Source organism: Sceloporus occidentalis, unplaced genomic scaffold (genome assembly GCF_023333645.1).
Source record: "Sceloporus occidentalis isolate IW3139 unplaced genomic scaffold, rSceOcc1.0.p SCAF_8, whole genome shotgun sequence".
NCBI lineage: Eukaryota > Metazoa > Chordata > Lepidosauria > Squamata > Phrynosomatidae > Sceloporus > Sceloporus occidentalis.
Genome location: NW_028316988.1, coordinates 12,059,587 through 12,086,622, shown reverse-complemented (window position 1 = coordinate 12,086,622; position 27,036 = coordinate 12,059,587). Strand labels below are relative to the sequence as shown.

At 47.3% G+C, this 27,036-nt stretch overlaps 1 protein-coding gene across 9 annotated transcripts in view; it reads right to left on the bottom strand.

The window, feature by feature from the left end:
- Positions 1 to 27,036, bottom strand: part of LOC149307933 (disabled homolog 2-interacting protein-like) — a 142,621-nt gene that overhangs the window by 63,134 nt on the left and 52,451 nt on the right. For 7 of the 9 annotated variants that reach the window (XM_089534646.1, XM_089534650.1, XM_089534647.1 and 4 more), the window contains exon 3: positions 23,247 to 23,365. In XM_089534646.1, the coding sequence (XP_089390772.1) occupies positions 23,247 to 23,365 (119 nt within the window). Of the gene's footprint in view, positions 1 to 1,334; positions 1,370 to 23,246; positions 23,366 to 23,475; positions 23,554 to 27,036 lie in introns of those variants that run through there. The other 2 variants (XM_089534654.1, XM_089534653.1) reach the window with 2 other exon arrangements.

Below are 27,036 nucleotides of genomic sequence, written 5' to 3'. Positions count from 1 at the left end.
CAGTTGCCTTCATGGCCAAGCGGGGAATTGAACCCTGGTATCCAGTCAAACACCCAAACCAAGCTGAAACCCAGAGCAGATTCACCACCAGCTACCACTGCTTCCAGGCTCCCCTTCCCACTCTATGGACAGGATCCACCAATTGGGTTCTGGTGGTGAAATGGGGAGATCCAGTGGAACCAGGAGGGGCTGACCCCCTCCAACCTGCACCCAGGGGCCCTCCGAAATTGGCCCCGGAGGACTGGGAAGCCAATAGAAGGCAACCTTGGGGCAGGACAGAGGGCTGAAGTAGACAGGAGGGGTGGAGAGGAACCACCGCTATGACCGCCAACAAACAATGGATTGGGCTGCTGTGGTGGCTGGTGCCTCCCAGCTCAGCAAGTTGGTGAATCTACTGAGACTTTGAAACAAATCTATTCCAGCTGCATCTATTTTGGAAGGACAGAGTCCAGCCTTTGGAGGTGGCTGAGAGGGGATTCCTCCTGGCCAGGAATGACCAGCCCCCAGGGCTTGGCTGCTTTGGTTCGAGTGGCCTGGCTCAGGCCGAGTCGGTCTGCACCGAATGCTCCCCTGCTCATATATTCTAGTTATCTCCCGCCCATCCTACACTTTCCGATACACAGAGCACTTGCATTTGTCTTCTCAATGAATTGCCTCCCCATCAGGGAGAAGGATGATCCTTACGTTCTCCTCTGCCTCCCTCCTCCGCTCATTCTGCCTCAATGGAAGGAGTCATTAGCCAAATATCCTTCTCCAGCAAGAAAGGTCTCAGGAGGCTGCCTGCCCAGGGAGCCTCCTGGAGCCCACCATAGCCTTGTTCTTTCCCCCCAGATAATGTGTGAAAGCCGCCAACCTCCCCTGCTGTTGCCTTGCTGGGAACATTACTCAAAGAGGTTTCTCTGATCCAGGAGATCAGATGCAACCATGAGGACCAAGATCCCTGGATCACTTTCTCCTCCCAAGAATGTGTCCTTTAAAGGGATGAAAGTTCAAATGCCGACTGCAGGATTCTGGGAATTGTAGTCAAAGCACCACTCTTCCAAGCCTAGCTTACAGCCAATCTGTTGCTGAGTTTGGTTACACAAGCTCCAAGGTTGGGCTCAGATCAGACCCTGGTCAACGGCTGGACTTTGGCCCTCTCTGTGCCACCCAACTTTGCAACCATCCTGCACATAAACATTCCCTAGGAGCGGAGCCCATTTGGCAGAGCAGGACTTACTTCCAAATAAACAGACCAAGGGACTGGGAAGCAACCTGTCTTTAAAGCAAAGTCACAGCACTAAGGTTGGGAGAAGGGCATGAGAACAACATTGAGAAAGGTAAAGAGAAAGCACCTGGTGGGCAGGTGGACCTTGCGGCCCAGGAAGGGCTGTCCTCTCCAGCACATTCCTCAAGGTGTCTTTGGCTCCCAGGGGAAGAAAAGGGAAGGCTTCCTCCAGGTTGATCTTCCACCGCTTTATCTGAGGAGAACGTCACAAGCACCCAGGGTCCATTTCTCCTCAGCCTAACACCTGTGTAACTTTGCACATGCTGCTGGGTATCATTCCACAACCCGCCCTCAAAAACTATGCCGCCACTGCCACCGCCTCCTCCTCATTGTTGACAGGTTCGGAGAGAGCGATGACGAAACCGCCTTGCCGTGCCTTGTCACACAAGACATCCAACCCTCCCCAGCCTGGCCTGTCTTATCCTTGGGCTGCCTGGCTCTGGCCCATGGGCGATGTCTTCTGATCTGGACCCCTTTGCAGACACCGCCTTGACCTTCTGCGTCTCTTCCTCACCTGCATCCAACATCCCCACTCTTGCTCCCCTTCCTCCCCACTCCATCCCTCCCTTCACCTGGCATGGGTCACAGAACCTGTTTGCAAAACCAAGGTCTCCGCTCTTGCTTTCTGCCCTGGAGCGTCTGCAGTGTTCACAACAAACAATGCACTATTATTTTGTAGACAGCGCTGTCACCAGACAAGGGCACTTTAAACAGAGCATCCTCCCCCCAGATAGAGAGAGAGAGAGTGTGTGTGTGTGTGTGTGTGTGTGTGTGTGTGTTGGACTATGACACCCATCAATCTTGTGTTGGGTGAAGGCAATGGGCACAATAGTCTAACATGTCTGGAGAAGTCAAAGATATAGCCGTGTTAGTCTGTGGAAACAGTATGTGGAGAGATTTTGTAGCACCTTTGAGACTCACTGAAAGAAAGAAGTTGGCAGCATGAGCTTCATAGACTAGTCTACTTCCTCAGATGCATTTGATGTCCAGAGAAGGATGCTCCAGAGGAAGGAAGGAAGGAAGGAAGGAGGGAGCAAGATTTCAAGCAAAAGGGAGACAGGACAATTCTGTTTCGGCAAATCCCAGTTGCCTCCTGTCCTTAGTTATTGGGCTAGCTAATCACTCTGTAGAGCTTCCAGGGCTGTCCCAAGATACTTTGCTACCCAAGGCATGAAGCAAGATGGCACCTTCTCCTACTCCATGGAGATAAGTAAACCCAACTGGAGCAGTGGTTGGCTCTTCCTTGTAACATTGGCAATTGTGCCAGCCTCCTGCCCCACGCATGAAGGCAGAAGAGTCACTTATTAGGGGGCCAGCAGGAAGAAGGTGAGGCCTACTGCCGCCTCCCAGCACTTGAGGCGCCTGCCTCACTCTGCCCAGTGGCCAGACACCTGAGATGATTTCTGCCCTTTATGCAGTGCCATGGGTCACATTGTGTAAAGGCATCACGGCGTCCATTGCAACCGGAGAGTCTGCACTGATGTCTATGAAAGCTGATGCCAAATAAAACGTGTTATTCTTCAAGCTTCCTTGAGATGCTTTTGGATTTTGGTTTTTCTCTCAATGGACTTTAAGACGGCTAGCTCTCATCATCTCAAAATCAGAAGAAATGTTTCAGATCAGGGTTTCAGCTTCGCTCACCTCTGTGCTCCACATCCGCCTTATTTCACAAAAGCCATGCCTCTCGCAGAGAATAAAGCCCTCCAGCCCCTCTCTCTCTCCTTCATTGTTCCTCTTCTACGATTATGCCCTTACTTTAGTACATATATTCTCTCTCTCTCTCTCTCTCTCTCTCTCTCTCTCTCTATATATATATATATATATATAGTGGCAAACTTCACACTGATACACACACATATATATATATATATATATATATATATATATATATATCTGTATCAGTGTGAAGTTTGCCACCAGCGTTTCACCTCCCGGATAAGAAGGATCCAAAGACAAATTTCACAGGCTTCACAGCCAGTTCTTTCAGGAGACGTGCGAAGCTATATTGCAAAAAACCCGGACCTGATATTGCACCCCTGCCAAGTTATATGATACTTCTACGCTTCTGCATTTCAAAACCTCATAGCGATTCAGAGTTTGGTATTGGAAGCAATGATGGGAGAGGGGTGCAAGAGAGGCGGCCAAGGATGGAATGAGAAGAAGATTTAATTTACCTGCGCAATGAAATGTCCCCGTCTATCGACACAGCAGCTGCTCCTGTCTCTAATATCTGTATCAGCAGAAGCTTCTGAATCTTTCCTCTGTGATGCTAACCATGGATCACTCTCCCGCCAGGCGGGCGAAATAAGTCCCTGGGGGAATTCATAGCACACAACGGCCAAAATCCAATCAGCCAAACCAGCCAGAGAGCCATGATCCCCAAACTCTGGTCCTCCAGGTGTTTTGGACTTTAACTCCCAGAAGCCTTAGCCAGCTTGGTCAGCAGTCAGGAATTCTGGGAGCTGAAGTCCAAGACAACTGGAGGACTAAAGTTTGGGAAGCAACTGAGCTAGAGTAAGCCCATTGAATTCATGGGACTTACATAAACGTTGCTTTTTAGCATTTAGCAGTCAGTTCAATGGGATGGCTTGGTGGGATTTAGGGCCAAACAATCTAGGTCACATTTCCAGTAAGGGAGAGCTAGAGCTTAGGGGAAATCATCATCATCATCATCATCATCATCATCATCATCTTGGACTACAGGTCCCAGAATCTGGGTTCCCTCTGGAAGAACCCGGCATCTGGGCCTCCCGAAAGGCCAAAGCAAGAGAGACGTCCAGCACTTCTTCCTCCTCTTCCGCTGCCATTGATCTCCATCCCTTTTGTCCAGCAAAAAGGATCTCTCTTCGGAGATGATTTTGTGGAGATAGGGAGGGATGGAAGGAATGAGAGAGAGTGACTCATTTACATCTGAACAAAGAGACAAATCAAAGGAAAAGGAGCCAGAGAAAAGAACCTGAAAGAAAAATAGGGAAAGAAAAGGAACATCTTGCTTCTTAAAAAGAAAAGAAAAGAAAGGCACGTCTTGTCAAAGAAAAGGCTTTCTGTATGCCTTCCCAGCTCCTGGCATGCAAGGATAGTCATCCCATCTCAAAAAGAATTGCAAATTGCCATTTCCTCAGAATGCGCCAACTGGAAGTTAGGAGGGGAGCACAAACGGTATGCTTTGCGCCTTGACAATGCTATCCAGTCCCCTCAAAAATGGCAGGTTCCTAGGAAGTTGAGTTGGAAGGGAACACAAGAGCCATGTAGTCTATCCCTTGCCATGCAGGAATACTCAGTTGAAGCCCTCGGAGTATCTGGGTATCTCCCTTCAACCTCTGATTAAAGACCGCCAAAGAAGGAGATTTGTCCACCATCCTCTGATGTGGAAAAGCTCTGATCATCTGGAAATTTAGTGTCATTTGAAGCCATTAGGTTGGTCCTAGTTATGAGCATCTTCTCCCTTCTGACATCTAAAGATAGTTATCATGTCACGTTTCAGTCTTCTTTCCTCCAGGCTGACCATTCGCATTTCCCAGTCAATCCTCATAAGGCCTGGTTTCCAAGAGACACAATCTTGGTTGGGTTTTGCAAGAGCATCCATGGTCAGTGCCCCAAAACCTTTATAAGCCCCCCAAATTTACTTCCTTGAGCTGTAATCCCCAAACCAACTTCTCCAATCTCTAGCCAACACAGAAGGGTCACCACTTTCTTCCACCAGCTGCTATTCTGAACCAAGCAGACTGCCTCTGAACACTGATGTTCCCCAAAAAACTGTTTCCTAAGGACTGATCTTGCTTGATGGATGTGCTTTTCTCCCCACTCCCTGCAAGGAAGAAAATAAATGCTGCAAAGGCTAGTTAAAAGCTTAGAGGTCAAGAACATGCAATTGGCTGGATTTGCATAATTCGTATGAGACGTCAACGTCGCCCTTTCCTCAGCGCAGCGTTGGCGCGACCTCAGTGCCAGGGGCTGATTGGAAGACTCGCCCCTGCCTCCTTTGGCACTGCCTCTGTTGCACGATAGGGCCATGCCCCCAGCACCGCCAGTAATGAGAAAGCTATTACTGCACTGGAGAGCTCTTTGCGGGGCACGCGGGAAGGTGGCGCACATGTGGAGAGAGCTGCGGCTGGAGATGTGGCACATGTACCGAGAGCCAGGCATCTTGGATGCTTCAAGGAGCCTCCAAAGAAGGGCCAAGGGGAAAGGAGCATGCGGCCCTCTTCTCTCCAGCAATGTTTTCCTCTTGAAACTTCTCCTCTGAAGGCGTATTTATTCCAAGAGTGGGCCATATATGGCCTGGGAGCTGGATGTGGCCAACACAAGGCTGCTTTTCTGGCCCTCCAAACCCTCCAAATCCAATTCTTCTACCTCTGCCAGGGATGAATGAACCATCTTGAAAACTTGCAACAACAGCAACTCACCATCTGAATAGGTTGCAAGAGCCCCCCCTTCCCAGCTTTAACTTTTAAACACACACACACACACACACACAGAGTGGGACCCTGTTATCTGCTGGGGTTTGGTTCCAAGATCCTCTGTGGATAACAAAATCCGTGGATACTCAAGTCCCATTGAATATAATGGCAGAGCAAAAAATGGCAAAATCAAGGTTTGCTTTTTTGTAGTTTATACTTTTTTGGATGCTATGGATGCTTGAATCTGTGGATAAAAAAAAATCAGTGGATAAGGCACTGTGTATTATTTTTCCTGACCGCTTCTCGTTTTGTTTCTTTTCTTTGGGCATTTTCAGCCCTCCACATGGACACCAGAGGATGCAAACATGTGTGGGGTTTGCACAAAATGGTGATTCCTGAAAATTGTGGGTGTTTTGGGGGGGGGGGTTGTATCTTTTTTAAACAGACATAGAAAACTCACCCACATGTGTTTCTGCACAGAGTAACTTCCCAATTGCAATTGCAATGACAATTAATGTGTCAATTTTTGGAGAAAACTGTACAAAATTCTGCCCCTCTGTGTTGTTCTTAACCCAACTGGGTTCCCCAAATGTTGAGAAAGGCCTTTTTCATTCAGGGAACGAATTTTGGGGTGCTCCCTTCCTTTGCGTCTGTGACTGTAGGTTCTGTGGGCCTTTGGGTGGCACCTTCCTTCCATTTCCCAAGGGTTTCCTCCTCTTCCCTGCAACTACACTTTCCAGGACACTCCATTGCAGGCGTTCCTGGCGTTGTAGGTTCTGCAGATTACAGGCAATAAAGAATTAACGGCTGATTATAAATCAATTTACTCTGCCGTTGGGGTGGGAGAGGAGCCCTTTGTGCAGATGAAGCGCTTTCGATGGAAAGTAATTAGTTTGGCTCACATTTTAATCTTCAGAGAATGAAGAGAAGGACCAGGATATTTTTGTTTGTTTGTTTTCTGTGAGGATGGGTTCACAATGCGCGCACACATATTAGTACTTTGCAAGACAACTAGACAAAATTACTCGACAAATCAACTCAGCCGGCTAAGATCCTAGTTCTCAGTAATGCACTAAACCAAGCCAAAGCTTCATCCTGGCAGACTAGCTTTCTACAATCGGGGAAAGATATAAATGGATGTAACTCAAATTCTCCAGCATTGAAAGATCCTGCGCTGGAGTCCAGAAGGATACAGACCACACAGCAAAACACAACTTCTTGTAAACCATAGGCAACTGGGATGCAAAAGTAGGAACCAGCAGAAACAAAGATTGCTGGAAAATTTGGCCTAGGATCAAGAAGTAGGAGAGTGACTGATTTGGATTTTGTGAGGCCGATTATTTGTTCATCTCAAGCATATTCTTCCAGCAACCCAAGAGGCGACTGTAGACATGGACCTCACCTGATAGCCAACGCAGAACCCAAATATACGAAATTGGAAGCAGAAGATGGGTAACTTACTATCTCTGAATTTGTGGGTTCTTCGTGCAAAGTAAGCCACATTTTATGCAACAGGTGTACAGTAGTCCTTCCATATTCGCTGGGGTTTGGGGTGAAGGACCCCTGTGAACGTGGAAAAATGCAAATTAAAAAACACCATTCTTTTTAAATGAATGAATAAATAAAAACCCACTAAGCCAACACCTCTCTAGGAATCTCCAGGTCCTCCAGTGCAACTCTATGGTCAACATCTGCCAGAAGCTGATCCTAGGATCATGCTGGATGACCTACAAACGCCTAGAGAGGTGTCTTCTTAGGAACCTAGGTCCTCCAGTGCAACTCTATGGTAAACTTTTGGAAGAGTTGCGCTTGAAGACTTAGAGATCCCTAGAGAGAACATATTAATCAAAACCACAAATAACTGAGTCCACAAAAGTGAAAGCTGCAAATGTGGAGGGCCAGCTGTATCTCCAAATGGTCATCCAGGCCTGGCTTTTGAACCTCTAGTGGAAACAAAGGGGCACCCAGAGGGTAATATATAATATGTCAACTGCCACCCGCCCCCGTTTCATTGCCTTCTGCAAGTTACTGCAAAGTCAATCATCAGCGTCGGCATCATCTCCAGATCTTTATCTTTTCTCATTCCAGATCAGTATTTTAACCAATTTTTCTAAGCTCTGATAAGAATTCTTGGATTCTTTCTTCTTTTTCATTCAGGTATTATCTGGTGACAGGTAGGATAATAAAAATTACTGGCATATTGATGTGCGCAAATGTTATTTGTGGCTCTGTATTGACTTTCTCCTTTTTGCAAAAAAGAAGAAGAAAAGAAATCACTTTCCTCACGATCTGAATGTCAGGATTGTACGTAGCGGAGAATAGTCTATTCAGGAACCTTTTGAAGGGGAGGATGAATTTGCTTAAAAGTAGTCCTGATGAAAAATGCAGACATTATTCCTTCTCACTCATTCTTACCTTTTTCTTTCCTTCCTTCCTTCCTTCCTTCCTTCTTGGAGAGCTTTTACTGAACAATATTTCACATTCAGGTCACTGCTTTTAACACCAATCCTGTCTGGATGGGGACCGAACAATACTCCGTGTTGGACATTTGCTCAGCCATCTGTGCAAATTTAATTGGTCTCCATCTTATTCTGGCCTTAAGAGGCAGAGCGTCCACTTGCCTTCTCCTCTTTTCTGCTCTCTCCTTTCGGTCTCTGTACACGGTGGATTTTGCTCACAGCCAACCCTGACACTGGGAAGTCTGACACTGTGCCATATTGACAGAGAAAGTCTTAGCCGTTTATGAAGTGTTTGTGGATTTCAATGGCTTCCCTGTGCATCCTAATCTGATTGATAATTGTTGGCATGGTCCAGAATTTCAGTGTTTTCAAACAGCATTTTATGCCCAGGATGGTTTAGCACAGTGTCCCCTAAACTGTTTGGAGACCACCAGTTTAGCAGAACACAAAGGCCAGCGTTTTCTGAAGATGCCAGCCACAGCTGCTGGTGAAACGTCAGGAATAAACTCTTCCAGAACACGGCCACAGAGCCCGAAAACCCTGCAAAAAACACTCTGCAGTATGCATATATATGTATTGGTTGCCTAATGGTCCACCCGGCTTTGCTCCTTGCTCTCTCCCCATTGTAAATTACTCATTGCCTTTTGGGGATGGCTGTTCCAGTTCAGGGGGCAACTGGCCATCTGATAAAAGAAGCACCATCCGCTGGCCCTGAAGCCGCCCTCCTTTGTTTGGAAATGTCACCATCCATTATTAAAAACAATGCTCTCCTGTTCAACACACCTGTGCCTTCCTGCCTCCCGGCACCAAGCGGCCATAGAGTTGTAACGCCAATGTGTTTCCTGGAGCATCTGATCCAGAGATGGCTCCCTTTGTACAACAAGCTTTCCCTTCTCTCCATATATATATATATATATATATATATATATATATATGAACATGCCTTGGGCTCCTCCTGTTATTTTTATAGCCTACCTTTCTGTGTCCAACCTGGCATGTGCTCACACTCCGTTTTAATGACAAGCGATGTGCCTCTCTGCTTAGGAACAGATAGATTCCTTGAGATGGAAATCTAGCGGGTAGAGTAGTCATGCCATCCTCACCTCATTGTGTTTCTGGAGTCCAGTGAAACTGGCCAAGACTTGGGATGCCTCTGGAAGCCGAAATCCCAGTACTTCCCTTGCTGGGCATGGAGATAACAATCGTATGCCTTAGAGCAGAAGTGGTCTCCAAACTGTGCCCTTTCAGAGAATTTGGACTTCAGCTCCCAGAAGCCTCAGCCATGTTGGCCAATAGTCTGGGATTCTGGGAGCTGGAGTCCAAAATCACTGCCTTAGAGAATACTACTTCTATGGTGAAATAGGGCTTAAGGTCAGGAGGTGGGTGCGAAGGAAGGACTAGTGAAAGAAGGATCATGGTGAAATGGAGGGATAAAGGGGCTTAAGGGAGACCCTAACCCACCCTGGAAAGGGACTGCTACTAGTCTGTAGGAAAATCCTGTGTTGTCAGATGTAATTTGACAAGACGTTGTAATGCTGAGGGGGTCAGAGGCCCGGGATGGGATTAGAGGTGTGTGTATATGTGCGTTGGAGGTTTGGGCTGGCATTTAGTTGGGAACATATGCTGTGTACGCTGCACTACATTTGCAGGTGGGGCAAATGATTCACCATAGAGCAAAAGGCATAGTCTGTTGACAGCGACAGAAGTGACGTTCTACATACAAGCCATGCTAAACACTATGTTTATACATTAGACATTGTGGTTGCTCACGGCACATTGCCTTTGTGCAGTCATTCACATGTGTCACACACTGTTGCTATTCTGCATGGAGATAGTGTATTGCATGGAGATTGTATTCTGTATGGAGACTGTGTATTGCTCTTGTATTTGTCCACATATGGATATTCACACTACACTGAGAGGATGCTGGACTTCAGCCACTGAGTGGATCATTGAAAAGAAGAGAAAGAAATATTTGCTGCAACAAAGGTTCATGGATGGAGACCCAGAACTGGTATGAAAGGGATGGCAAGGAGGAAAGATAAAGAGAACCCCAAGACTGCTTTGGTGGAGTGGGGGTAACCCTGAGGTCTGTATCAGGATCCAGAAAGGGTTTTGGAAATCCTATCGTGACGCGTTGCTCTGGAAAGGCATGATCCCACGGCTGCAGGAGAGTCCCTGGCAGAAAGGGAGGCGGTGGTGGCACATGTGGCGTGTTTCTGCCGAGAGCTTGATAAGAGCCGCACAAGTGCATGTGTCTTGCAGAAGAGGCTCCCCTGGGGGCAATGTGGGGGGAGAGAGGAGGCACTGAAAGGCCCAGGAAGAAGCAGGGAGGCATGTAATCTCTCATGTACAGTAGCAAAGGGGGTTGCTGCCACTCATCCACATGCCAGCCCAGAGCATCTTGGAAGTGCTTCAGAAAGACGGACGCAGAAGGGGAAAAAGAGAGAGAGAGAGAGAGAGAGAGACAGGGGCTGACACTGAAACCAACAGCTCTTTCCAGTGTGTTCATAAATTAAGGTGGGAATTACGGCCCTTGGCCCATGCGCCTGCCAGTTGAAAAGGAATGCTGCTCTGGATGCATGCAAAGGCAGGCCAAACAGATAGCGGTCCTTGTGTGTGCATATTGGGGATAGAAAGAACATGAACATATTTGGAAAACGGTCAAAAATGGGTCTCTCAAGTGTCAAGAAATCTTGAAAAGGAGAAGCCTGGATCGATGAGAATTTTTGCAGTTTGGGATTTATTCTACACAAAATTCACACATGGTTGGTTAGCACAGAAAATGGCACATTTGCAGCCAAAAACAGCATATGTGCACAAAAATATTATTTTCTGCACATAAAACGCTATAGATCCAAACTTATTCTGTGCAAAAATAGCACATGATTGTTTCCCATAGAAAATAGCATCGCTTGCCTTTCCATTCAGAAATAAATGCTGTTTCCTATGCAGAAACACCATATGTGAAGTTTGTGCAGAATAGGTCCTGATTCTTGTCATGACTGAGACGATACATCACAGCATGGAAAAGGTAGTGGTTTTTGAACTGCAGCCATGCTAGGCCATGCTGAGCTAGGGAATTCTGGGAGCTGTAGTCCAAAGGAAGTAACCTTTCTAGGTTCTGAACTACATGTAAAGAAGCACAGATTTGAATCAGAGGCATGGTGAACCAAGCTTGGCCTCTGAGTGTCATCTGCCTTTGTGGATCTGATGTGGGGCGGGTGAGGTTTGCCTCTCTTTTTAATGGTTTCACCACCGTTCACACTGCGGATTTGTCAATGAATGTGCAAATGTTACAAAACGTTCATGAGTCTCCAGCAGCCTCCTCCCAGAGGGAGCCAGACCTGACTATTCATTTATTACTGTTTATCTCATATATAAATAGTTTATACCCTATATATTTCCCTGGAAGGGAACTCAAGGTGGCAAAACACACAAAACCAGCAATACCGAAAGCAATCTTAAACCTGCGCCTGCAGCCTGTGGGCTTCTGGGATCCAGTCGAGGGGCGAATCCAGCCATCTGTTCCAGACTGGAGTCAAACATTTTTCTTTGCAACCTGACGGAACGGACTGTGTGCCTGGGCCAACTTTGCACTGGAGGAGAGACAGGCAAAGGCAAGGTTTTGCTCTGCAGGCTTCCTTTGCAGATGGATGTTGTCACAACAAAGAGTTACCCATTCTGGCAGGATTCAGAGAGCATCTGTGGATGGCGTGAGTTGTGCGAAAGCGGATGTCACCACCACCTAAGCACACCTTCCTGTGTCTCCAAAACTGGAGAGATACAGCATCATCCAGTCTTAGAGCTGGAAGGGGCCACAAGGGCCATCTAATCCAACCCCCTGCCATGCAGGAAGACACAACAAAAGGGCTCCCAAGAGACACCATATCCAAAGTGGGAGATGCTGGATGGGGAGATATCCCAGATGGGAACTCTTTTGTGGCTCACTGCACACCCAATAGAGCAACCTGTTCACAATAATGGAAGTGTGTGTGTGTGTGTGTGTGTGTGTGTCTGTCTGTCTGTCTGTCTGTCTGTCTGTGTCTGGACATCCTAAACCTGCAGCCACCCTTGTAAGAGCCACAAATGGCAGAACCTTCCCAAAGGGCCCAAACCGTCCAAGGAATCCATGGTGGCAAATGTCAGGGACATCAAGCATGAGCTCTCATCTCCCATTTTCCATGAAAGGCAGAAGAGTCCCCCTTCAGTAGATCGGAAGGCCTTGGTGGGAAACACACACACAGAGACACAGACACACACAAACATACACAAACACCACTGCAATCCCAGACCTCTGCCCCCCTCAACACTGCAAGGTCTTGTCCAATTACAGCCAACAACATTGGAGAGGAGTGTCCTCCAGATTGGTAGCAGTGACACACGGGGTTTTTGCAATTAAGCAGGACATCCAAACAAGGCCTTTGCTTGTGCGCCGAAAGGTCAGGGGCGGCAGACGCCTGTTTTGCAGCTAATTGTAAGAAGTACAGAAGCAATTACGGCAATGCCACCAGGCGCAGGGATGCTCCGGACAGAGACGCGTGCACAGAGATGCAATGGCCTCAAGTCCACAGGATGTGTTGCAATGAGTGCTCCTGGGTTTTGTTTAGGGGGCTCCAGGGAAATTGAGGAGAAATCCGCCTGGTGAAGAAGAGTAGAAGGGGCATGCTCACCTCAGAACCCAACTCTCATATCTTGTGGCCTCCCATCACCAAAAGGAAAAAGCTGTCTTTCTTGACTAAGGCTGGTAGCCTCCGTGAGCTCTATGGCAAGGATGGAGAACACTGGGTTGCCCCAGTGGCAGGGATGCAAACTCAGTCCCTCAGATAGTTGGGGAGAATGGGTTCAGCCCAACCTGGCTGTTGTGCTTCCTTATGGCAACCCTTTAAACAGAGGCTGGATGGCTATCTGTCGGGGATGCTTTAGTTGAGAGTTCCTGCATGGCAGAATGGGGTTGGACTGGATGGCCCTTCCTGGAGTCTCTTCCAGCTCTAGGATTCTAAGGCAAACCTACAATGGGGTTTCTTGGGAAGATTTGGTCAGACATGACTTGCCACTCTGTCCTTCCTCGGAGGCTGAGAGAGTGGGACTTGCCCAGTGGCTTTTTCCCATGGCTGAGTAGGGATTCAAACCTTGGTCTTCCGTAGTCCTAAAATTTAAATCACTACACTGCATCAGTCCTTATTGTGGGGATAGGTGGAGTGAGGTTGGAAAAATTTAATCCAACCCCTAGAAAAGACCAGAAACAGCAAGCCAAACAGTGATCCATTTCTCTATAACTGCTATGACATCTTTGCAGGTCCACCGGCAAACTTCTCTTTACCCTCAAAATGAGGTAGAAGATTTTAAAGTTTCATATTTAGTATGCATATAAATGTAGTTTGTAGAAATAAAGGTACTTGCATTGAAAGGAATTTGAGAGGCCCAGAAATGCAGGCCAAAGAGTCAAACTTAAGGCCTGAGAGATCAAAAGTGACATAAGGCTATAACCGGAGATCTGGAGTTTGGGAAGTTTGTTGTTGTTATCTTATTGCATAACATCATCATTCAGTTATAGTATTGTTGTTCCAACATTCTATTTTGGGTTTGCAAATTGAATATAGCACAAACTTGAGTGGCTGCCTTGGTCTTAATCACATTTTCTAATTTCTGTCTTACACATTTCAAAAGTATGGTAAACACAAACATCCCAATATTCCAAGCACAATCATCATGGTCAAAAACATGAGCAGACTTCAAATCCATTGGCTATTTGGTAGTATATCATCTAACCAAGTCCAAAACAAGTCCCTTCTTCTGATGTTCAACCAAAACCTACCCTCCTGTACCTTGAAGACCTCTCTCTTGTGGCAAGGCGTTCCACCCATTAAATGAGGCATTGCTAGGAGGGTTCAGCTCAGTGAATATGGTGGCCACAGTATTCCTTGCCAGCCTCGCTACTTGTGTATGGTAAGCCGGCCACGAGTGTGCGTCTGTGCATGCATACGCAGACACGCATAGACACTTGCCTTCCCTTTCTCCATCCCTTTAGGCCTCCTCGGTGCATACGGCCGCCTTTGTTTGTGCGGACGCAAATCTCGCAGACTCGGTGGTGCTTACAAATGAGAACGGCTCTTGGCTGCCTGCGCTTTGCTTCCAGCGCCATCCCACTTGCTCTCCTTGGCACACGCACAACAATGCTAGCCGAGGGGAGCTGTGTAACGCCAGAGGGGGGCCTTGTTCAAATCTGCCTCTGACTCCAAGCTGACAATAGGGACAATCTGTGCTCCCAGAAGCCTCTGCTTCTGCGCCTCGAAATGGCCCAACAGAAAACAAGAAAGAGAGAATTCAAGTCAAGAGTGCTGTTGGTTCACTCTGGTACTTGCCTGCAAAGAACAATTAGGTATGCCTGTTTTGTGCCAAGGGGCCGAAATGCCCTCAAAGCACCAGATCCCACCTGATCTTGGAAGCTAAGCAGGGTCAGCCCTGGTTAGTCCTTGGATGGGATGCCACCAAGAAATCCCAGGTACTGGAGGCTCTGTTTCAGAGGAAGGAACTGGCAAAGCCACCTCTGAAAATTCCTTGCTATGACAACCCTATGAAGTCCATGGGGCTGCTGTAAGCCTGAGAAGCAACTCTAAGGCACAGATGCATTTTATGTCAAGGAGACCAGGACAATGTAAGAAAGTTTGCAGTAGAGTATTTTTGTACTACACCTCCCAGCATCCCCCACTCTCCATGCTGCCTGGGAGATCTGGAGTTTGGGGGATCCGGAGTCTGCTAGTTCGGGGATGTATATACAGCTACCTAGCAGAGAATTCTAATTACTGCAGAAACAGAGAAGCTTTTAAGAGAAATCCTGAAATTATGCTGAATATTTTAGCATTTCAGAACTGGGCAGTGATTGGATTTATTTATGTTTAATGGAACCAGTTGGCACCGCTCACCATGCGCCGAAATGGTAGAAAGGCAGAAATGTAGAAAGAGGAATGAGTGTTTCCTCCCAGCAATCCGCCCTTTTCCCTCCCCTTGTTCCACAATCCCCTTCTAAGGCTGCCATTAATTAGAGGCCGGTAATTAACTCTCTGGTTGGAGAAGTGTCACGCCAAAGAGTCCCATAAAGGTGGCAGATCTGCAGATGCCACAAAAAAAAAAAAGGGGTGGGGGGAGGTGGATGTCTTACGGGAAAGTAAGCAACCTTCAGGCTGCCCTTGAGTCCTCCTCCTTTGTCTGGACCAGGCAACAATGCAAGAAATGTAAGAGTCCTCCTCCCCAAATGGACAGTTTTGTTATACGCAAATCTTCACGGGCATCAAGTCAACTTTGACTTATGGAAACTCTATGAACGAGAGACCTCCAAGTCCTCTTAACCTCAGCCATTTTGGCTTCCTTGAGTAAGTCCTTCCACCTGGAATACAGTCTTCCTCTCTTCTTATTATCTCCTTCTACCTTTCCAAGCCTTTTAAGCAAATCCCTAAAGAAGCAGAACTCTTCTCCAAAACTACATTTCACATAAACTGATGTTCTTCCTATCTGCATTCTTCACCGTACGGCTTTTGCAACCATACAAAGAAATAACGATGGCACAGACCATCCTAGTTTTAGTATTCAATGATATTTACATTTCAGGACTTTGGTTTAGTTCCTTCATAGCTGCCCTTCCAAGTCCTAAGTCTTCTTCTGATTTCCTGACTGCAGTCTCCATTCTAATTAATGACTGAGCCAAGGTTGGCCAAGGGCCATATGATAGATAGATAGATAGATAGATAGATAGATAGATAGATAGATAGATAGTGACCCCCAAGGGACCACACACACAGAAACACACACACACACGGCTATCTTGTACTTCATATATATATGAGTGAGGTTATGTATAAACCTTGGGTACTTGGGTAGAGAGCTGTGAGTTACTTTTTTAAAAAATTAATAAATGTTATGTGCTTACTGCATTTCATGTTATTGTCTTTTATGTACCTTATGGTAAAAATTGGGTTCGTGTCAAGGGGTTCAATGTGGGACGGCTACAGATTTTGTAGCTTTCTTTTTCAGGGGGAAAAGGATCTGGGGAGGAAAGCAGGGAAGATATAGGAAAGCTGTTCATGAGCCAACGCATGGCGTAGGGAAAGAGAAGTCCTTTCCCCTTTCATAAAACAACAGAGTGGGAAGGGACCCAAGGCCCACCTGGCAAACTTGCCTTCTTTGGGGCCCTTCAAACTGAGGTTGGAGGGCTTTAGCTGTGGGTTCTTGTACCAGGAGCGGGTAGAACTATATGGCCCCTTGGGGTCCCTTCCAACTCTGTCCTTCTGTGACTGATGGCAGGTGAGCTTCTGTACCTTGCCGTCCCTTTCAGTTTTTGGAAGAGAGCAGATTGCTCCGAAGACATATCTGAGGGGGCCCTGGCTTAGTGCTCTCTTCCGCTCTGGTCTTAGAAATGAATGTTTGCTAGAGGAGGGGAAAGGTGAGAGGCCTGGGGAAAAGCAACCTGTTCGGTGAAAGCGTTTGATGCGATTAATTAATTCGCCGCTGTCTCCTTTCCAAGATCCATTTAACTATTGGCTGAGAGCTGAGAGGACATTTGTGGAGCCCAGAGTGATCTCTGCAAAAAGGAAAGTTGGGGAGTGGGGAGGGGGTGGGGGGGAAGCCATCTTGACAAGGACCGCAATTGGGGAGGTCTGCTGCACAGCTTCGTAATAATTAAGAATCACTTCCTTCCAAATTAGATCCCGGCACGAAGAGGACTCTCTGGAAATGGGATCAATACAATGAATTAAACCCTTCGGGGCTTTTGGGGGAAAAGAAAGAGAAGAAACCAAAGAGAAATTCGTTCTGGAGAAGTGTGGATGATACAGAAATGTGAGCTGGGGGGAAATGAAGGGGAGACCACTCCGTCTTCCCCAATCTCTCCAGAGCTGTCTGACTGCAACTCCCACCATCCCCAGCCTCCTGGAGGGGGGCTAGGTTTGGGAAGAAAGCTGGGCTAGGATGACAATGGTGGACAAATGGGAGCAGTTTCAAGGTAAAACCCCACATACGCACAGTCCCCACCTGGGAATGTAACTTGTGAGCAAAAGGATGGCAAAGATGTCCAGGTTTCTGGCCACCAAAGGTCTCTAGGGTTTTGCTCCAGTTGTGCGTAGGGTTGCCACTCCAGGACCATCCCATGCCCCGAGGTTTCCAGGCCAAGACCTGAGATCCAGGGCCAGCCCCTGGCAATGACCTTCAAGGTTGTGAGCATTAAATCCCAGATGGAGCCCAGATAAGTCATTTTTCCTCTGCAGCCTGTTCCCTTCCCACATTCATGGGGCATTTCCATTTACTTATGGCATTTTCCATTCTGGATTGGTTTCCCTAAAGCTTCATTTCCCTTTCATTTTCCTTCCTTGCTTTTCCTTTTTTGCAACTGAGAGGCCTTTTTTTTTAAATGCTCAGGTTTTTACATTTTTTGAAGCTTTATCTTTTGCTGTTTGGAAAGACTTATCGAACGCTGAATATCGAAACACTTTTTGCCTCTTGGTTGCAGTGCTGCTCTCAGTGTGATTTGCTGCTGTGCTCTTATCTGTTTTATTGATGTCTATTGAATAGCAGCTCTTCCTGATCAGGCTTATTGATTGCATCCGTTTTACATAAGCTTCTCCAAGGGACCCTGAGGGTGCAATGGAAAAGACGTGAGGTTAAAAATACCTAAGATAAAGAAAGAAAGCCTGGGAACCAGGACGGACGGATGGATGGATGTTGTGGCCATCTGCTTTAATGGCAATGAAGGCAATCCACTTAATAAAACAGCACCAATTAAAAGCAAGTTACTGCTCCAGTACTGACTGCTCTGCTCAGGGGCTGCAGCTGGAATTCACCATTGCCAAGCTGTGGCCAAACTGGAGACCGCTCTCAGCCCACAACCGGGTTGTGTATTAATTGTGCAACATTAATTACACCTTTGCATACAAGGACGAATAATTTCCCCCACTGCGGGAGAAAATGAATACTCCTCTGCAGTATCCTCCTAGTAGTCGAACATCCTAAAGTGTTGTAGAGGAATTGTTCTGCATTGAGGAAGGGAAAGAAATGTGTGTGGTGTGGGGGGGTTTGTTTGTGCAAAAAAACCCCGTTTTCTGCACAGGAAATGGCTTTTTGCACAGGAAACTTGTTTTCTGCACAGAAAGCAGGAGGTATATCCCCAAAATGTTTTTTCTATGCAGAATAAGAACATTTCAGGATGTTTGAATATACTAAGGGAAAAGTGTGCAAAGTTCTCACTCATCTGTCGTTTTTCCTGACAGCTGGGAATCCCAGTTTTCATCCAGGGAAAGGGTAAAGACAAATATTCTTTCCACCCTTCGCTCACAGTTACAAAAATTGCGTATATCACCCTCTGAGGGAGTCTATTCTACTACTGAACAGCTTTATAGCCTCAAGAAGGTCTTCCCAATGTTTGGAATCACTCTTCTTGTCATTTGAATCCATTGGTTCTTGCTCTAGTCTCTGGAGCAGAGGCCAAAAGGACCACTTTCTCTAATTCCTGTCTCCCAGGTTATCCCTTCCACTTGCAGGAGAGTTTGGCAGAAGCTATAGGAATAAACCCATGCTTAAATAGTCCCCTGGTCTCTCCCCAGGGCCAAGCTCCGGCCTGAGAGACACAGCCTCCCTCTTTATGCTTTTCACGGAGGACCTGTCCTCCCAATTCAGGCCAGGCGCTTCTGCCAGAAGGGAGCCTGACTTGCAGCCAAGGCCAGGAATGGCCCAGAAAGCAAAGATGGACGTCCAGCGCAGCCTGAGAGGAAGCCTTTGGCCAGCCACCGCCATCCATCAATGTGCCAAGGAGCCTGCTAACAAAAGAGCCCCTGTCAACCCTCTTCCAAGGGGTCATTTCAGAGAAGGAGGCAGCAACCCTCACCCCACCGTTTGCTGAAAACTAGAGTTTGGAAAAGTGTTTATATATATTTCTCGACTGTAAACTCCAGAAACCAATGCAACCTGTTTAGCTTATGGTCTACTAAGACCCCGAGATCCTTTCCACATGGACTGCTTTCAAGCTAGGTGTCAAGTAGACCCATCTCTCCATCTATATTTTGTTGTCTTCCAAGAGACAAACTACTATCCTCAGAGTACTGTGGGGGGAATGGGTCTTGGAGAGAGCAGGGACCCATACGGAGGTACAACAGTAACACCAAGGGCAAAGGAACTTTGGTGGTCCACTTCCACCAGAGGCTGAGATGCAAAAGAGAAGCTCAGACGGATTGAGGGGTCAGATGGAGCAACACCAGGCAGTTTCTTTCTCCAGGGTCAATGGTGAACCCATTTTGGTACCTTTCTTGGGGTGACCAAGCTTTGGATCCCTGATTTCTATGAAACCATCAGTTGCGAATAATACTTAATTGTTCAGATAGGGCTGTAGACCAGACTCTTATCAGCTCTGGTCATAGGTATGAGATTTAAAGCAGGATCAAACTGCATCATGTGAAAGAGACCAAGGCTCTTCTTCTTCCACTTTGCAACCTCCATCTTGGGAGTGAGTCCTCCTCTGCTGACCCTCAGAGCCAAAACATCCAGCGTTTTGTACATTTCTTCCCTCCCCAATCCTCTACTTTTTGTGTGTATGTGCTTCACCCAACTGGATGAAGGGTTCTGGAGAGCTTGAAATCTTACACATTTTTGTGCCATCTGGACTGGCCATAAAAGAATGTCTTACCCATCTCTGAATAAAGACCAGCACATTTGCAAGAAATGAAGGGTGATATAGAAATGTTCAGAAGCATTATCCTTTCTCCCTGAAGCAATTACTGCTATTTAAAGGGCCAAAGAGGAGCCCTCTTGAACCCAACCATTTGCCCCATGGTGCTTGTTCCCTCCAATTGCTTAAAGCGCTTCCTCACCCCACCTTTGGCAACCTCAAGACAGTTTGGACTTTTCTTTTGTATTGGACCCATTTACCCAGCATTGGAAAGCTTTTAAAAGCATGTTTCTAGTCCTCAAGATTGCAATGGTCAGTTCTGAAGTCTACATGTGGGCATGTGACACTTGGTGATGTGTCATAAGTGTAGTAGGATGGGGAAGAATCTGTAGGGGATGGGGAGACAGGATTTGGGGAGATGTGCCCATTTCCTCACGCCTCTTCATTCCTAGTGGATGTGGAATGAATTATGAACAGTTGGACAGGAAAGAGCAAACACCACCCGCTTTGGGTTTCCAGATTGGGCATACTGTACTTTTTTTCAGATACTTAATATTTGGAAATATGTGTTTTCAAAGACATAAGCAAATAAGCAAGAGAAGCAACCACAAAAACCTCTTTGTTTCCTTTGCTGCAACCCTCTCCACCTTCCCTCTTGAAAGACACACAAACCCAGAGACACACAATGCCATCAGCGCACAGCACTTTGGAATGATCCATATGTAGAGTGAAAAAAAGGGCCAGCCTAGATTCCAGAGGAGATTGTACAATAACCAGCAAGATGGAGTCCTGAGCCACGTTTGCAAAAGGTGAGCTCAAGACGTGTTTCAGTGCAACTCCCGAACCAAGGCAGGGAGCTGTTCCTGGTTCAAGGCAGGGATCCCTTTCCAGGCATCTCTCCCTCTTTAAGGCCAGGGTTAAAGCCCAACTATTGATAAGGACGGAGGGAGGGAGGCTGGGGTGTGGTCAAGTCAATGAAAGTGGGGGGGGGGGGGTAAAGTGAGACCTGTGAAGGGAAAGGGAAGGGAAAGAAGCCCTTTGGCTGCATTTGCAGACCCAGCTGCCAAAGCAGGGCTTTGGCAAAGGAAGCAAACGCCTGTTAAGAGGAGGTGACAGGTGCAGATGAGACCTGATTCACTCATTAGGAAAAGGAGAAGAAAACCAAGATGCAAAGGGCCCAGAGGAGGCCAATTACAAAGGCCACACTGGAGGCCTGAACCTCTGCCCCAAACCCCACATCTCTGGGGGAATCTGGCCAGAAAACACCAGCCCGGCATCTGGACTCTGTCATTCATTTTTATTGTTTTTAGTGGAATTGCCCTAAAAATAAAGAGATGGTATATGGCAGGGGTAGGCAACCTGCGGCCCGCAGGCCGGATGTGGCCCGGCAAGGCCTTGGGACCGGCCCCAGCCCGGTCCTGTCGCCGACTGCCACAGGAGCCTTTGGCCTCTTGCATGAGGGCGTGGGGCCATTGGCTTATCAGGAGGAGGCGGGCAAGGGGGGCAAGCGGCAAGCAAGGGGGGGCAAACGGCGGGCAGGGGGGGCAATTGTCTATAGAAGCCTCTGAAACATGCATTTATATTAACATTTTTTAAAAAATCAGCAAATTTTTTTGCATGTCCTCCATTTTTTTAAAAGTGTCCTCCATCTGAAAATTTTGTCCTACATTTGTCCCGGTTTATTTATTAAATTAATTTTTAAAAAAATTATTTAATTATTTATTTTTTGGCTTCGGCCCCCCAGTTGTCAGAAGGACAGCAACCCGGCTCCCGGCTCAAAAAGGTTGCCTACCCCTGGTATATGGGATGATGTTTAGTTGCTCCCAGCAAGGAGGGAAGGACATCTCCTGCTAAAACCCATAATATATATATATGTGTATGTGTTTGTGTCTGCCCCAAATAAAAGAGAAAGAGAGAGAATGAGAATGACCACAATCTCAGAGCTATCCTCTCCACATCACCCATCATTATGCTTGGCACATTTCCCCCTCCCCACAACACATTTACAACAGGGATATGTTTCTTTTCTCAAGGTGTTGCATTCCATGCATTCTCCTGCCCCAGAAACATCATTCCACACTGGTCACCACAGCCAATGGACAACCTTTGGGCTGAAACAGACCATGCATTCTCCAAGATCCTAGCCAAGGGGAGCAGCATCCTTTTTCACAGGTCTCTCTGTCCACCCCAAACCTCAGCTTCAGATAGGTACATCCAAAGAAGGCTCCAGTTTTAAAACAACAACAACTGTTGGCAATTCCAAATCAATGCCCAGACCTGAGGGATTGGTTGGGCATGCAAGTCCCTAGGGTATTGGATTTGGTGGGCAAGACTCACCAGGCGATTGCACGACCTTTCAATTCCCTTCTAAAACCCAGAGTAGATTCATCATCCCATTGATGCTGGAGCTCCCAGCCTCCAAGGCTGTCCTCCAAACAGATGTGAACAGAAGTGTGGCACAAGGAGGTGTGCTTGCACCAGTGCCAGGATGGGAGGTTTGGGCTGAACACTAGGAGAAATGCTTTCACACTAAGAGCAGTGTTAAAATATTTACATCGTAACCAAACAGGTATTTCAAAGCACATCTTTCAGTATATGGGGATGCACACACACGCATCCCACACCCAAAATATGCTGAAAATTGGGTCACTCTTTGCAATCCCCAGCTCTTCCATGCCAACTCTCCGCTGGAAAAGCTCAGGTCGCTTCAGATTTAGGTGGGTGTGGCAGCCATAGAGAGCCTGCAAAGGCAATAATAGCGATCTTTCACCCAAAGGATGCCATTCTTCTCCAACTTGCTACATTTTCCACCAGCCTCTCCCTCATTGTGCCTCAAATGCATGCTTCCGAGCTAGCAGTGAACAACACACCTTTCTCCGAACCAAAGGGGGGCAAAGGACAGAGACAGAGATAGAGAGAGCACTCCAAGCCACTCCGTTTTGGTACAACTGGGGGGGGGGGGGTAAAAAACAAAACATCTGACAAACCTTGCCTCCACATGGCATGACCTCAGCCCAATTCTCGGTGCTTTCCAGAAAGGAGCAAACCATTTGTGATCAACATCCTCAGTCCGCGGCCAAAGCAATCCTCATCGCAATCTCCTGCGCTGTTCAGTCTCAGCGGCTGCAGCTCCCTCCCAACCAGTATCACCACCGACATGCAAGACAATTCCATTTTATCTCCACACCACCATAAACAGGATTCCCAACCACAATTCAATGCTTGTGTTGGTTTTATTGTTTCCTGAAAAGCCAAAAAGCAACCCAAAGAAACCAATGCTTTCAAGCTTCCCCAGAGTGACATGGGAGGAAAAGCCTCCACATTGAAACCATCAATCGGTGCAATTAAACAGACCGCCGCTGGATCTGGATGGGCCCAAGAGCCAACGACCGCCAGGATCGATCGTCTCTCTCTGCCACAACACCAGCAATAATAACAACAAGGCACCCGGTGCCGGGGCCCCTTCTTACCTCTCATTGTCCACGTTCTTGAAGCCAGGTAGAATGTGCCGGAAGCTGCCGTTCCTGTCGAGCTTGGGCTGGCTCTTTGTCCTTTTGATGGAGCCCTTGAGCCGGCGGCTGAGGAATCCCTGTGGGGCGCAAGAGGGAGAGAGCAGTTACGGAGACAGCCCCGCACACACAGACACACAGCGACACAACCGCCCTCTCGCCTCGCTCTGCCTCTGTATCTGACACCCACCGCACAGGGGCCTTTGCGTGGCCGGCAGGCGAAGGCTCCTTCTGCCACGCCAACGGCGGTGGACGTTTGCTGCCTCTCTGTCGGCTACGGCACAAAGATCTCATCCAGCATCTGCTCAGAGGGCCGGAGAGCGGCGCCGTTGCCGTTGTCGTCGTGGTGCAAGACTCCCCTAAGCCTCTGTTACCGTGGCAACCACCCGCTTGCATTTCTTCCCCCCAAAAAATCCCACCCAACCAGCATCGCCAACAATATATACGAATACTGCATATCCCTGGCACATTGCAAGAGCCAGATGCGGAAGGGAGGGTCACTGTGCTCTGGCCCAGCAGCAGTGCAAAGGTTAACCCCCTTGCTAACCTTTCCCCATATATATATATATATATATATATATATATATCCCTTTGTGCACCTTGAAGCAATCCCACGTGCGACCAGAGACCAACATGTGCACATCTGAACATCTGCACCTGAAACCTGAAACCACTTTCGTCCCTAAGCAATTTGCATCAGGCACCAAAACATGAGGTGAAGCAACTATTGCAGGGGATGCATAAACCATTCGTTTTGGAAAGGAAGGGCCGGATTTGCAGCAATGTTCATGGCAACTTACAGATGGAATACATCTGCAAAACTGTGTCTCTTCCTCCTTGGCCAACTCCACTTTCCAATGAACCTCTGGGTACATCTCCTGGTCCCAAACTGGCATCGCACCTGAAGTGCATGGAATAGCATCCTCCTGCCTTGTTCCTTTCTTACCTTTGAGTTCTCTCATATATATATATATATATATATATATATATATATATATATATATTGCATTAAAATACACTACTTACATTGACCTGTTGATACATCGACTCAGGTTTTTTGGGGTCATTTTTTAAACCTAGATTCCTAGACTTATACATGAGTATATACAGTAGCTTCTGATCAAAACTAATCCGCAGTGCCATTCGCGCCCATCCTTGGGGAATATGGACCAATCTGTCAGTTTCACTGTCTCATCAGAATTTTTTTTGACCCACTGAGGGTTCGTAGTTGTTGGGATTGTGGCCATTGGATGCACGTTGCGGCCGTTCCCCACCCCCAACCAAACACCCACCATAAAAATTAAGTGGGTTTCAAACAAGCCAGTGATTCTCTTGAGGATCATGGCTCAATGCTGAGAAGGGTTTTAGGAAGTGCTCTAGAGAGAGAGAGGAGGCCAAACTCCAGAGATCCCACCTCTTGTAGCAGATCTCCAAGAGGACGCAACATTTGGCTTCTTCCCCGTGTCTCTACCTGCCTTCCTCCACGGAGGTAATTACACCTTCCTTATCTCCATGGCTACAGAGTACCTTTGGAAATTATACGCCAGCATTGTGGAGACGCCTGAGAAAAAAATCCAGGAAAGGGGGAAATGTCACTAAAGAGAGAAAGAGACACAGAGGTCCTTGATCTTCGTCACATGCCCTTTAGCCAAACAATTAGACATTTTGCCAGGTCAGAGTCACATTTCCCCTAGTGCCCACCTTCTCTGCGTCTTTAATGGCTGCAAACAGGTAGCAACCCAACAGGTGAAACCCTCCTTCCTCATCGCAACCTGTCTTCTGAGAGTTTCTTAGCAGAATCAATGATGGCACTGAGAGCAAAGCAGAATCTCTTTTGGTGGACTCCAGGGGAATGTGTGACCCTTTAGATGCTGATCGACAACAACTCCCATAATCCCCAATCCTAGCTTCAGGTTTAGTGGGGCAGAGACTCTGCCCTGGATCTCAGTGACCTTTGCCAAAAAAGTACCCATATTTGCTCTGAATCTGCAGAGAGAGACACAACAGCCCTCCCTTCAGAAAGCCATGCCTCTTCAAGACGCTTGCAGTACAATTCTGCACAAAGCCAGGCTTGCCTTTTCCAAAATGCAAAGGGCTAAAAATGCATACGGCTGGAAAATATGCACAGCCACGGCGTTGGTGCTTGGGGAACTATCTTAATTAGGAAAAGTGTACATAAGTCTCTACACAATGGGGAAAAACCCCACACTCTCTCCCAGGCTGGTATGGGAAATGGGAGGGCAGACGGGGCTCAGAAATGCCCCAAGACTGAGAAGAAGAGAGTTCTGCCTATCCCTATTAGAGCTAGTGTGGCATTGTGTTTTGTGTTTTGGAGTACAGTGCTCAAGACCAGGGTTCAAATCCCTGCTTGAGTTAACAGTGTGATTGCGGCAGCTAAAAAGGCCAATGCAACCCTAGGCTGCACCAATAGAAGTCTAGTGTCTAGATCAAGGGAAGTCATAGTGCCACTCTATTCTGCTCTGGTCAGGATCACCTGGAATAATACTGTGTCTGATTCTGGGCACCACAATTCAAAAAGGACATTGAGCATGTCCAAAGAAGGGCCACCAAAATGGTGAAGGGACTGGAAACCATGCAGCCCTACGAGGAGAGACTTAGGGAGCTGGGCATGTTTAGCCTGGAGAAGAGAAGGTTAAGGGGTAATATGATAGCCCTGTTTAAATATTGTAAGGCGAGTCATATTGAGGATGGAGCAAGCTTGTTTTCTGCTGCTCCAGAGAATAGGACACATTGGAGCAATGGATGCAAAGAACAGGAAAAGAGATTCCACCTCAACATTAGGAAGACAAACAGAAAGAGCTGTTTGACTGTGGAAGATGCTCCCTTGGAAAGTGGCGGAGTCTCCTTCTTTGGAGGTCTTTAAACAGAGGCTGGATGGCCATCTCATGGGGATGCTTTGATTGAGCGTTCCTGCATGGCAGAATGAGTCTGGACTGGCCCCACTCTCTCAGCCTTAGAGGAAGGCAAAGGCAACCCCCTTTGAACAAATCTTGCCAAGAAACCCCTGACTCCTCCATAGGGTTACCGTAATTCGGAAACAACCTGAAGGCACACGGCAACATATTGTTGCTTCCCTGGCCTACCATAAGGAACTTGGGAATAGAAGGAGGAAAGAGCAGCCAAGTATCACCTGCCATCCTTTGGCTCATGAAGCGTCATGCTTGGAAAGGGGGGATCCCTCTGTCGCACCTGTTCTCGGAGGATTCCAACCCAAATGTGACTTTTTACAAAAGGCTTCTCTGTTGTTGGTGTTTTTTTTTTTAATTTTTACACCCTTCAAGGACTGACTGGCAGAGACACAGCTGTTCTCCTACGCAGCAAGACGGATATTAGTCACGGCTGGGAAGTCTGGCGTTGCTTAATTCCCTAAGAGGCAGGCAGGCACCTACCTACCTTTCTGGCAAGGAGAGAGGCATGGCTGCCAATGGCAGTCACACACTTCCCTATCATCATCATCATCATCATCATCATCATCACCACCACCACCACCACCACCATCATCCCACTTTTGCCCCAGTCCAAGGCACAAGGTGGCTTATAAAGGCCAGGGCAGATTGTTGCTGTTGCTGTGCGCCTTCGATTCATTTGCGACTTCTGGTGACCCTAAGGCAAACCTATCACAAGGTTTTCTTGGCAAGAGTTGTTCTCACATCCATCCATGGCAATAAGGAATATGGTGGCTTCTGTGATTCTAACTTTTGTGCTCAGTTGTATAGCTTTGCATTTTAGG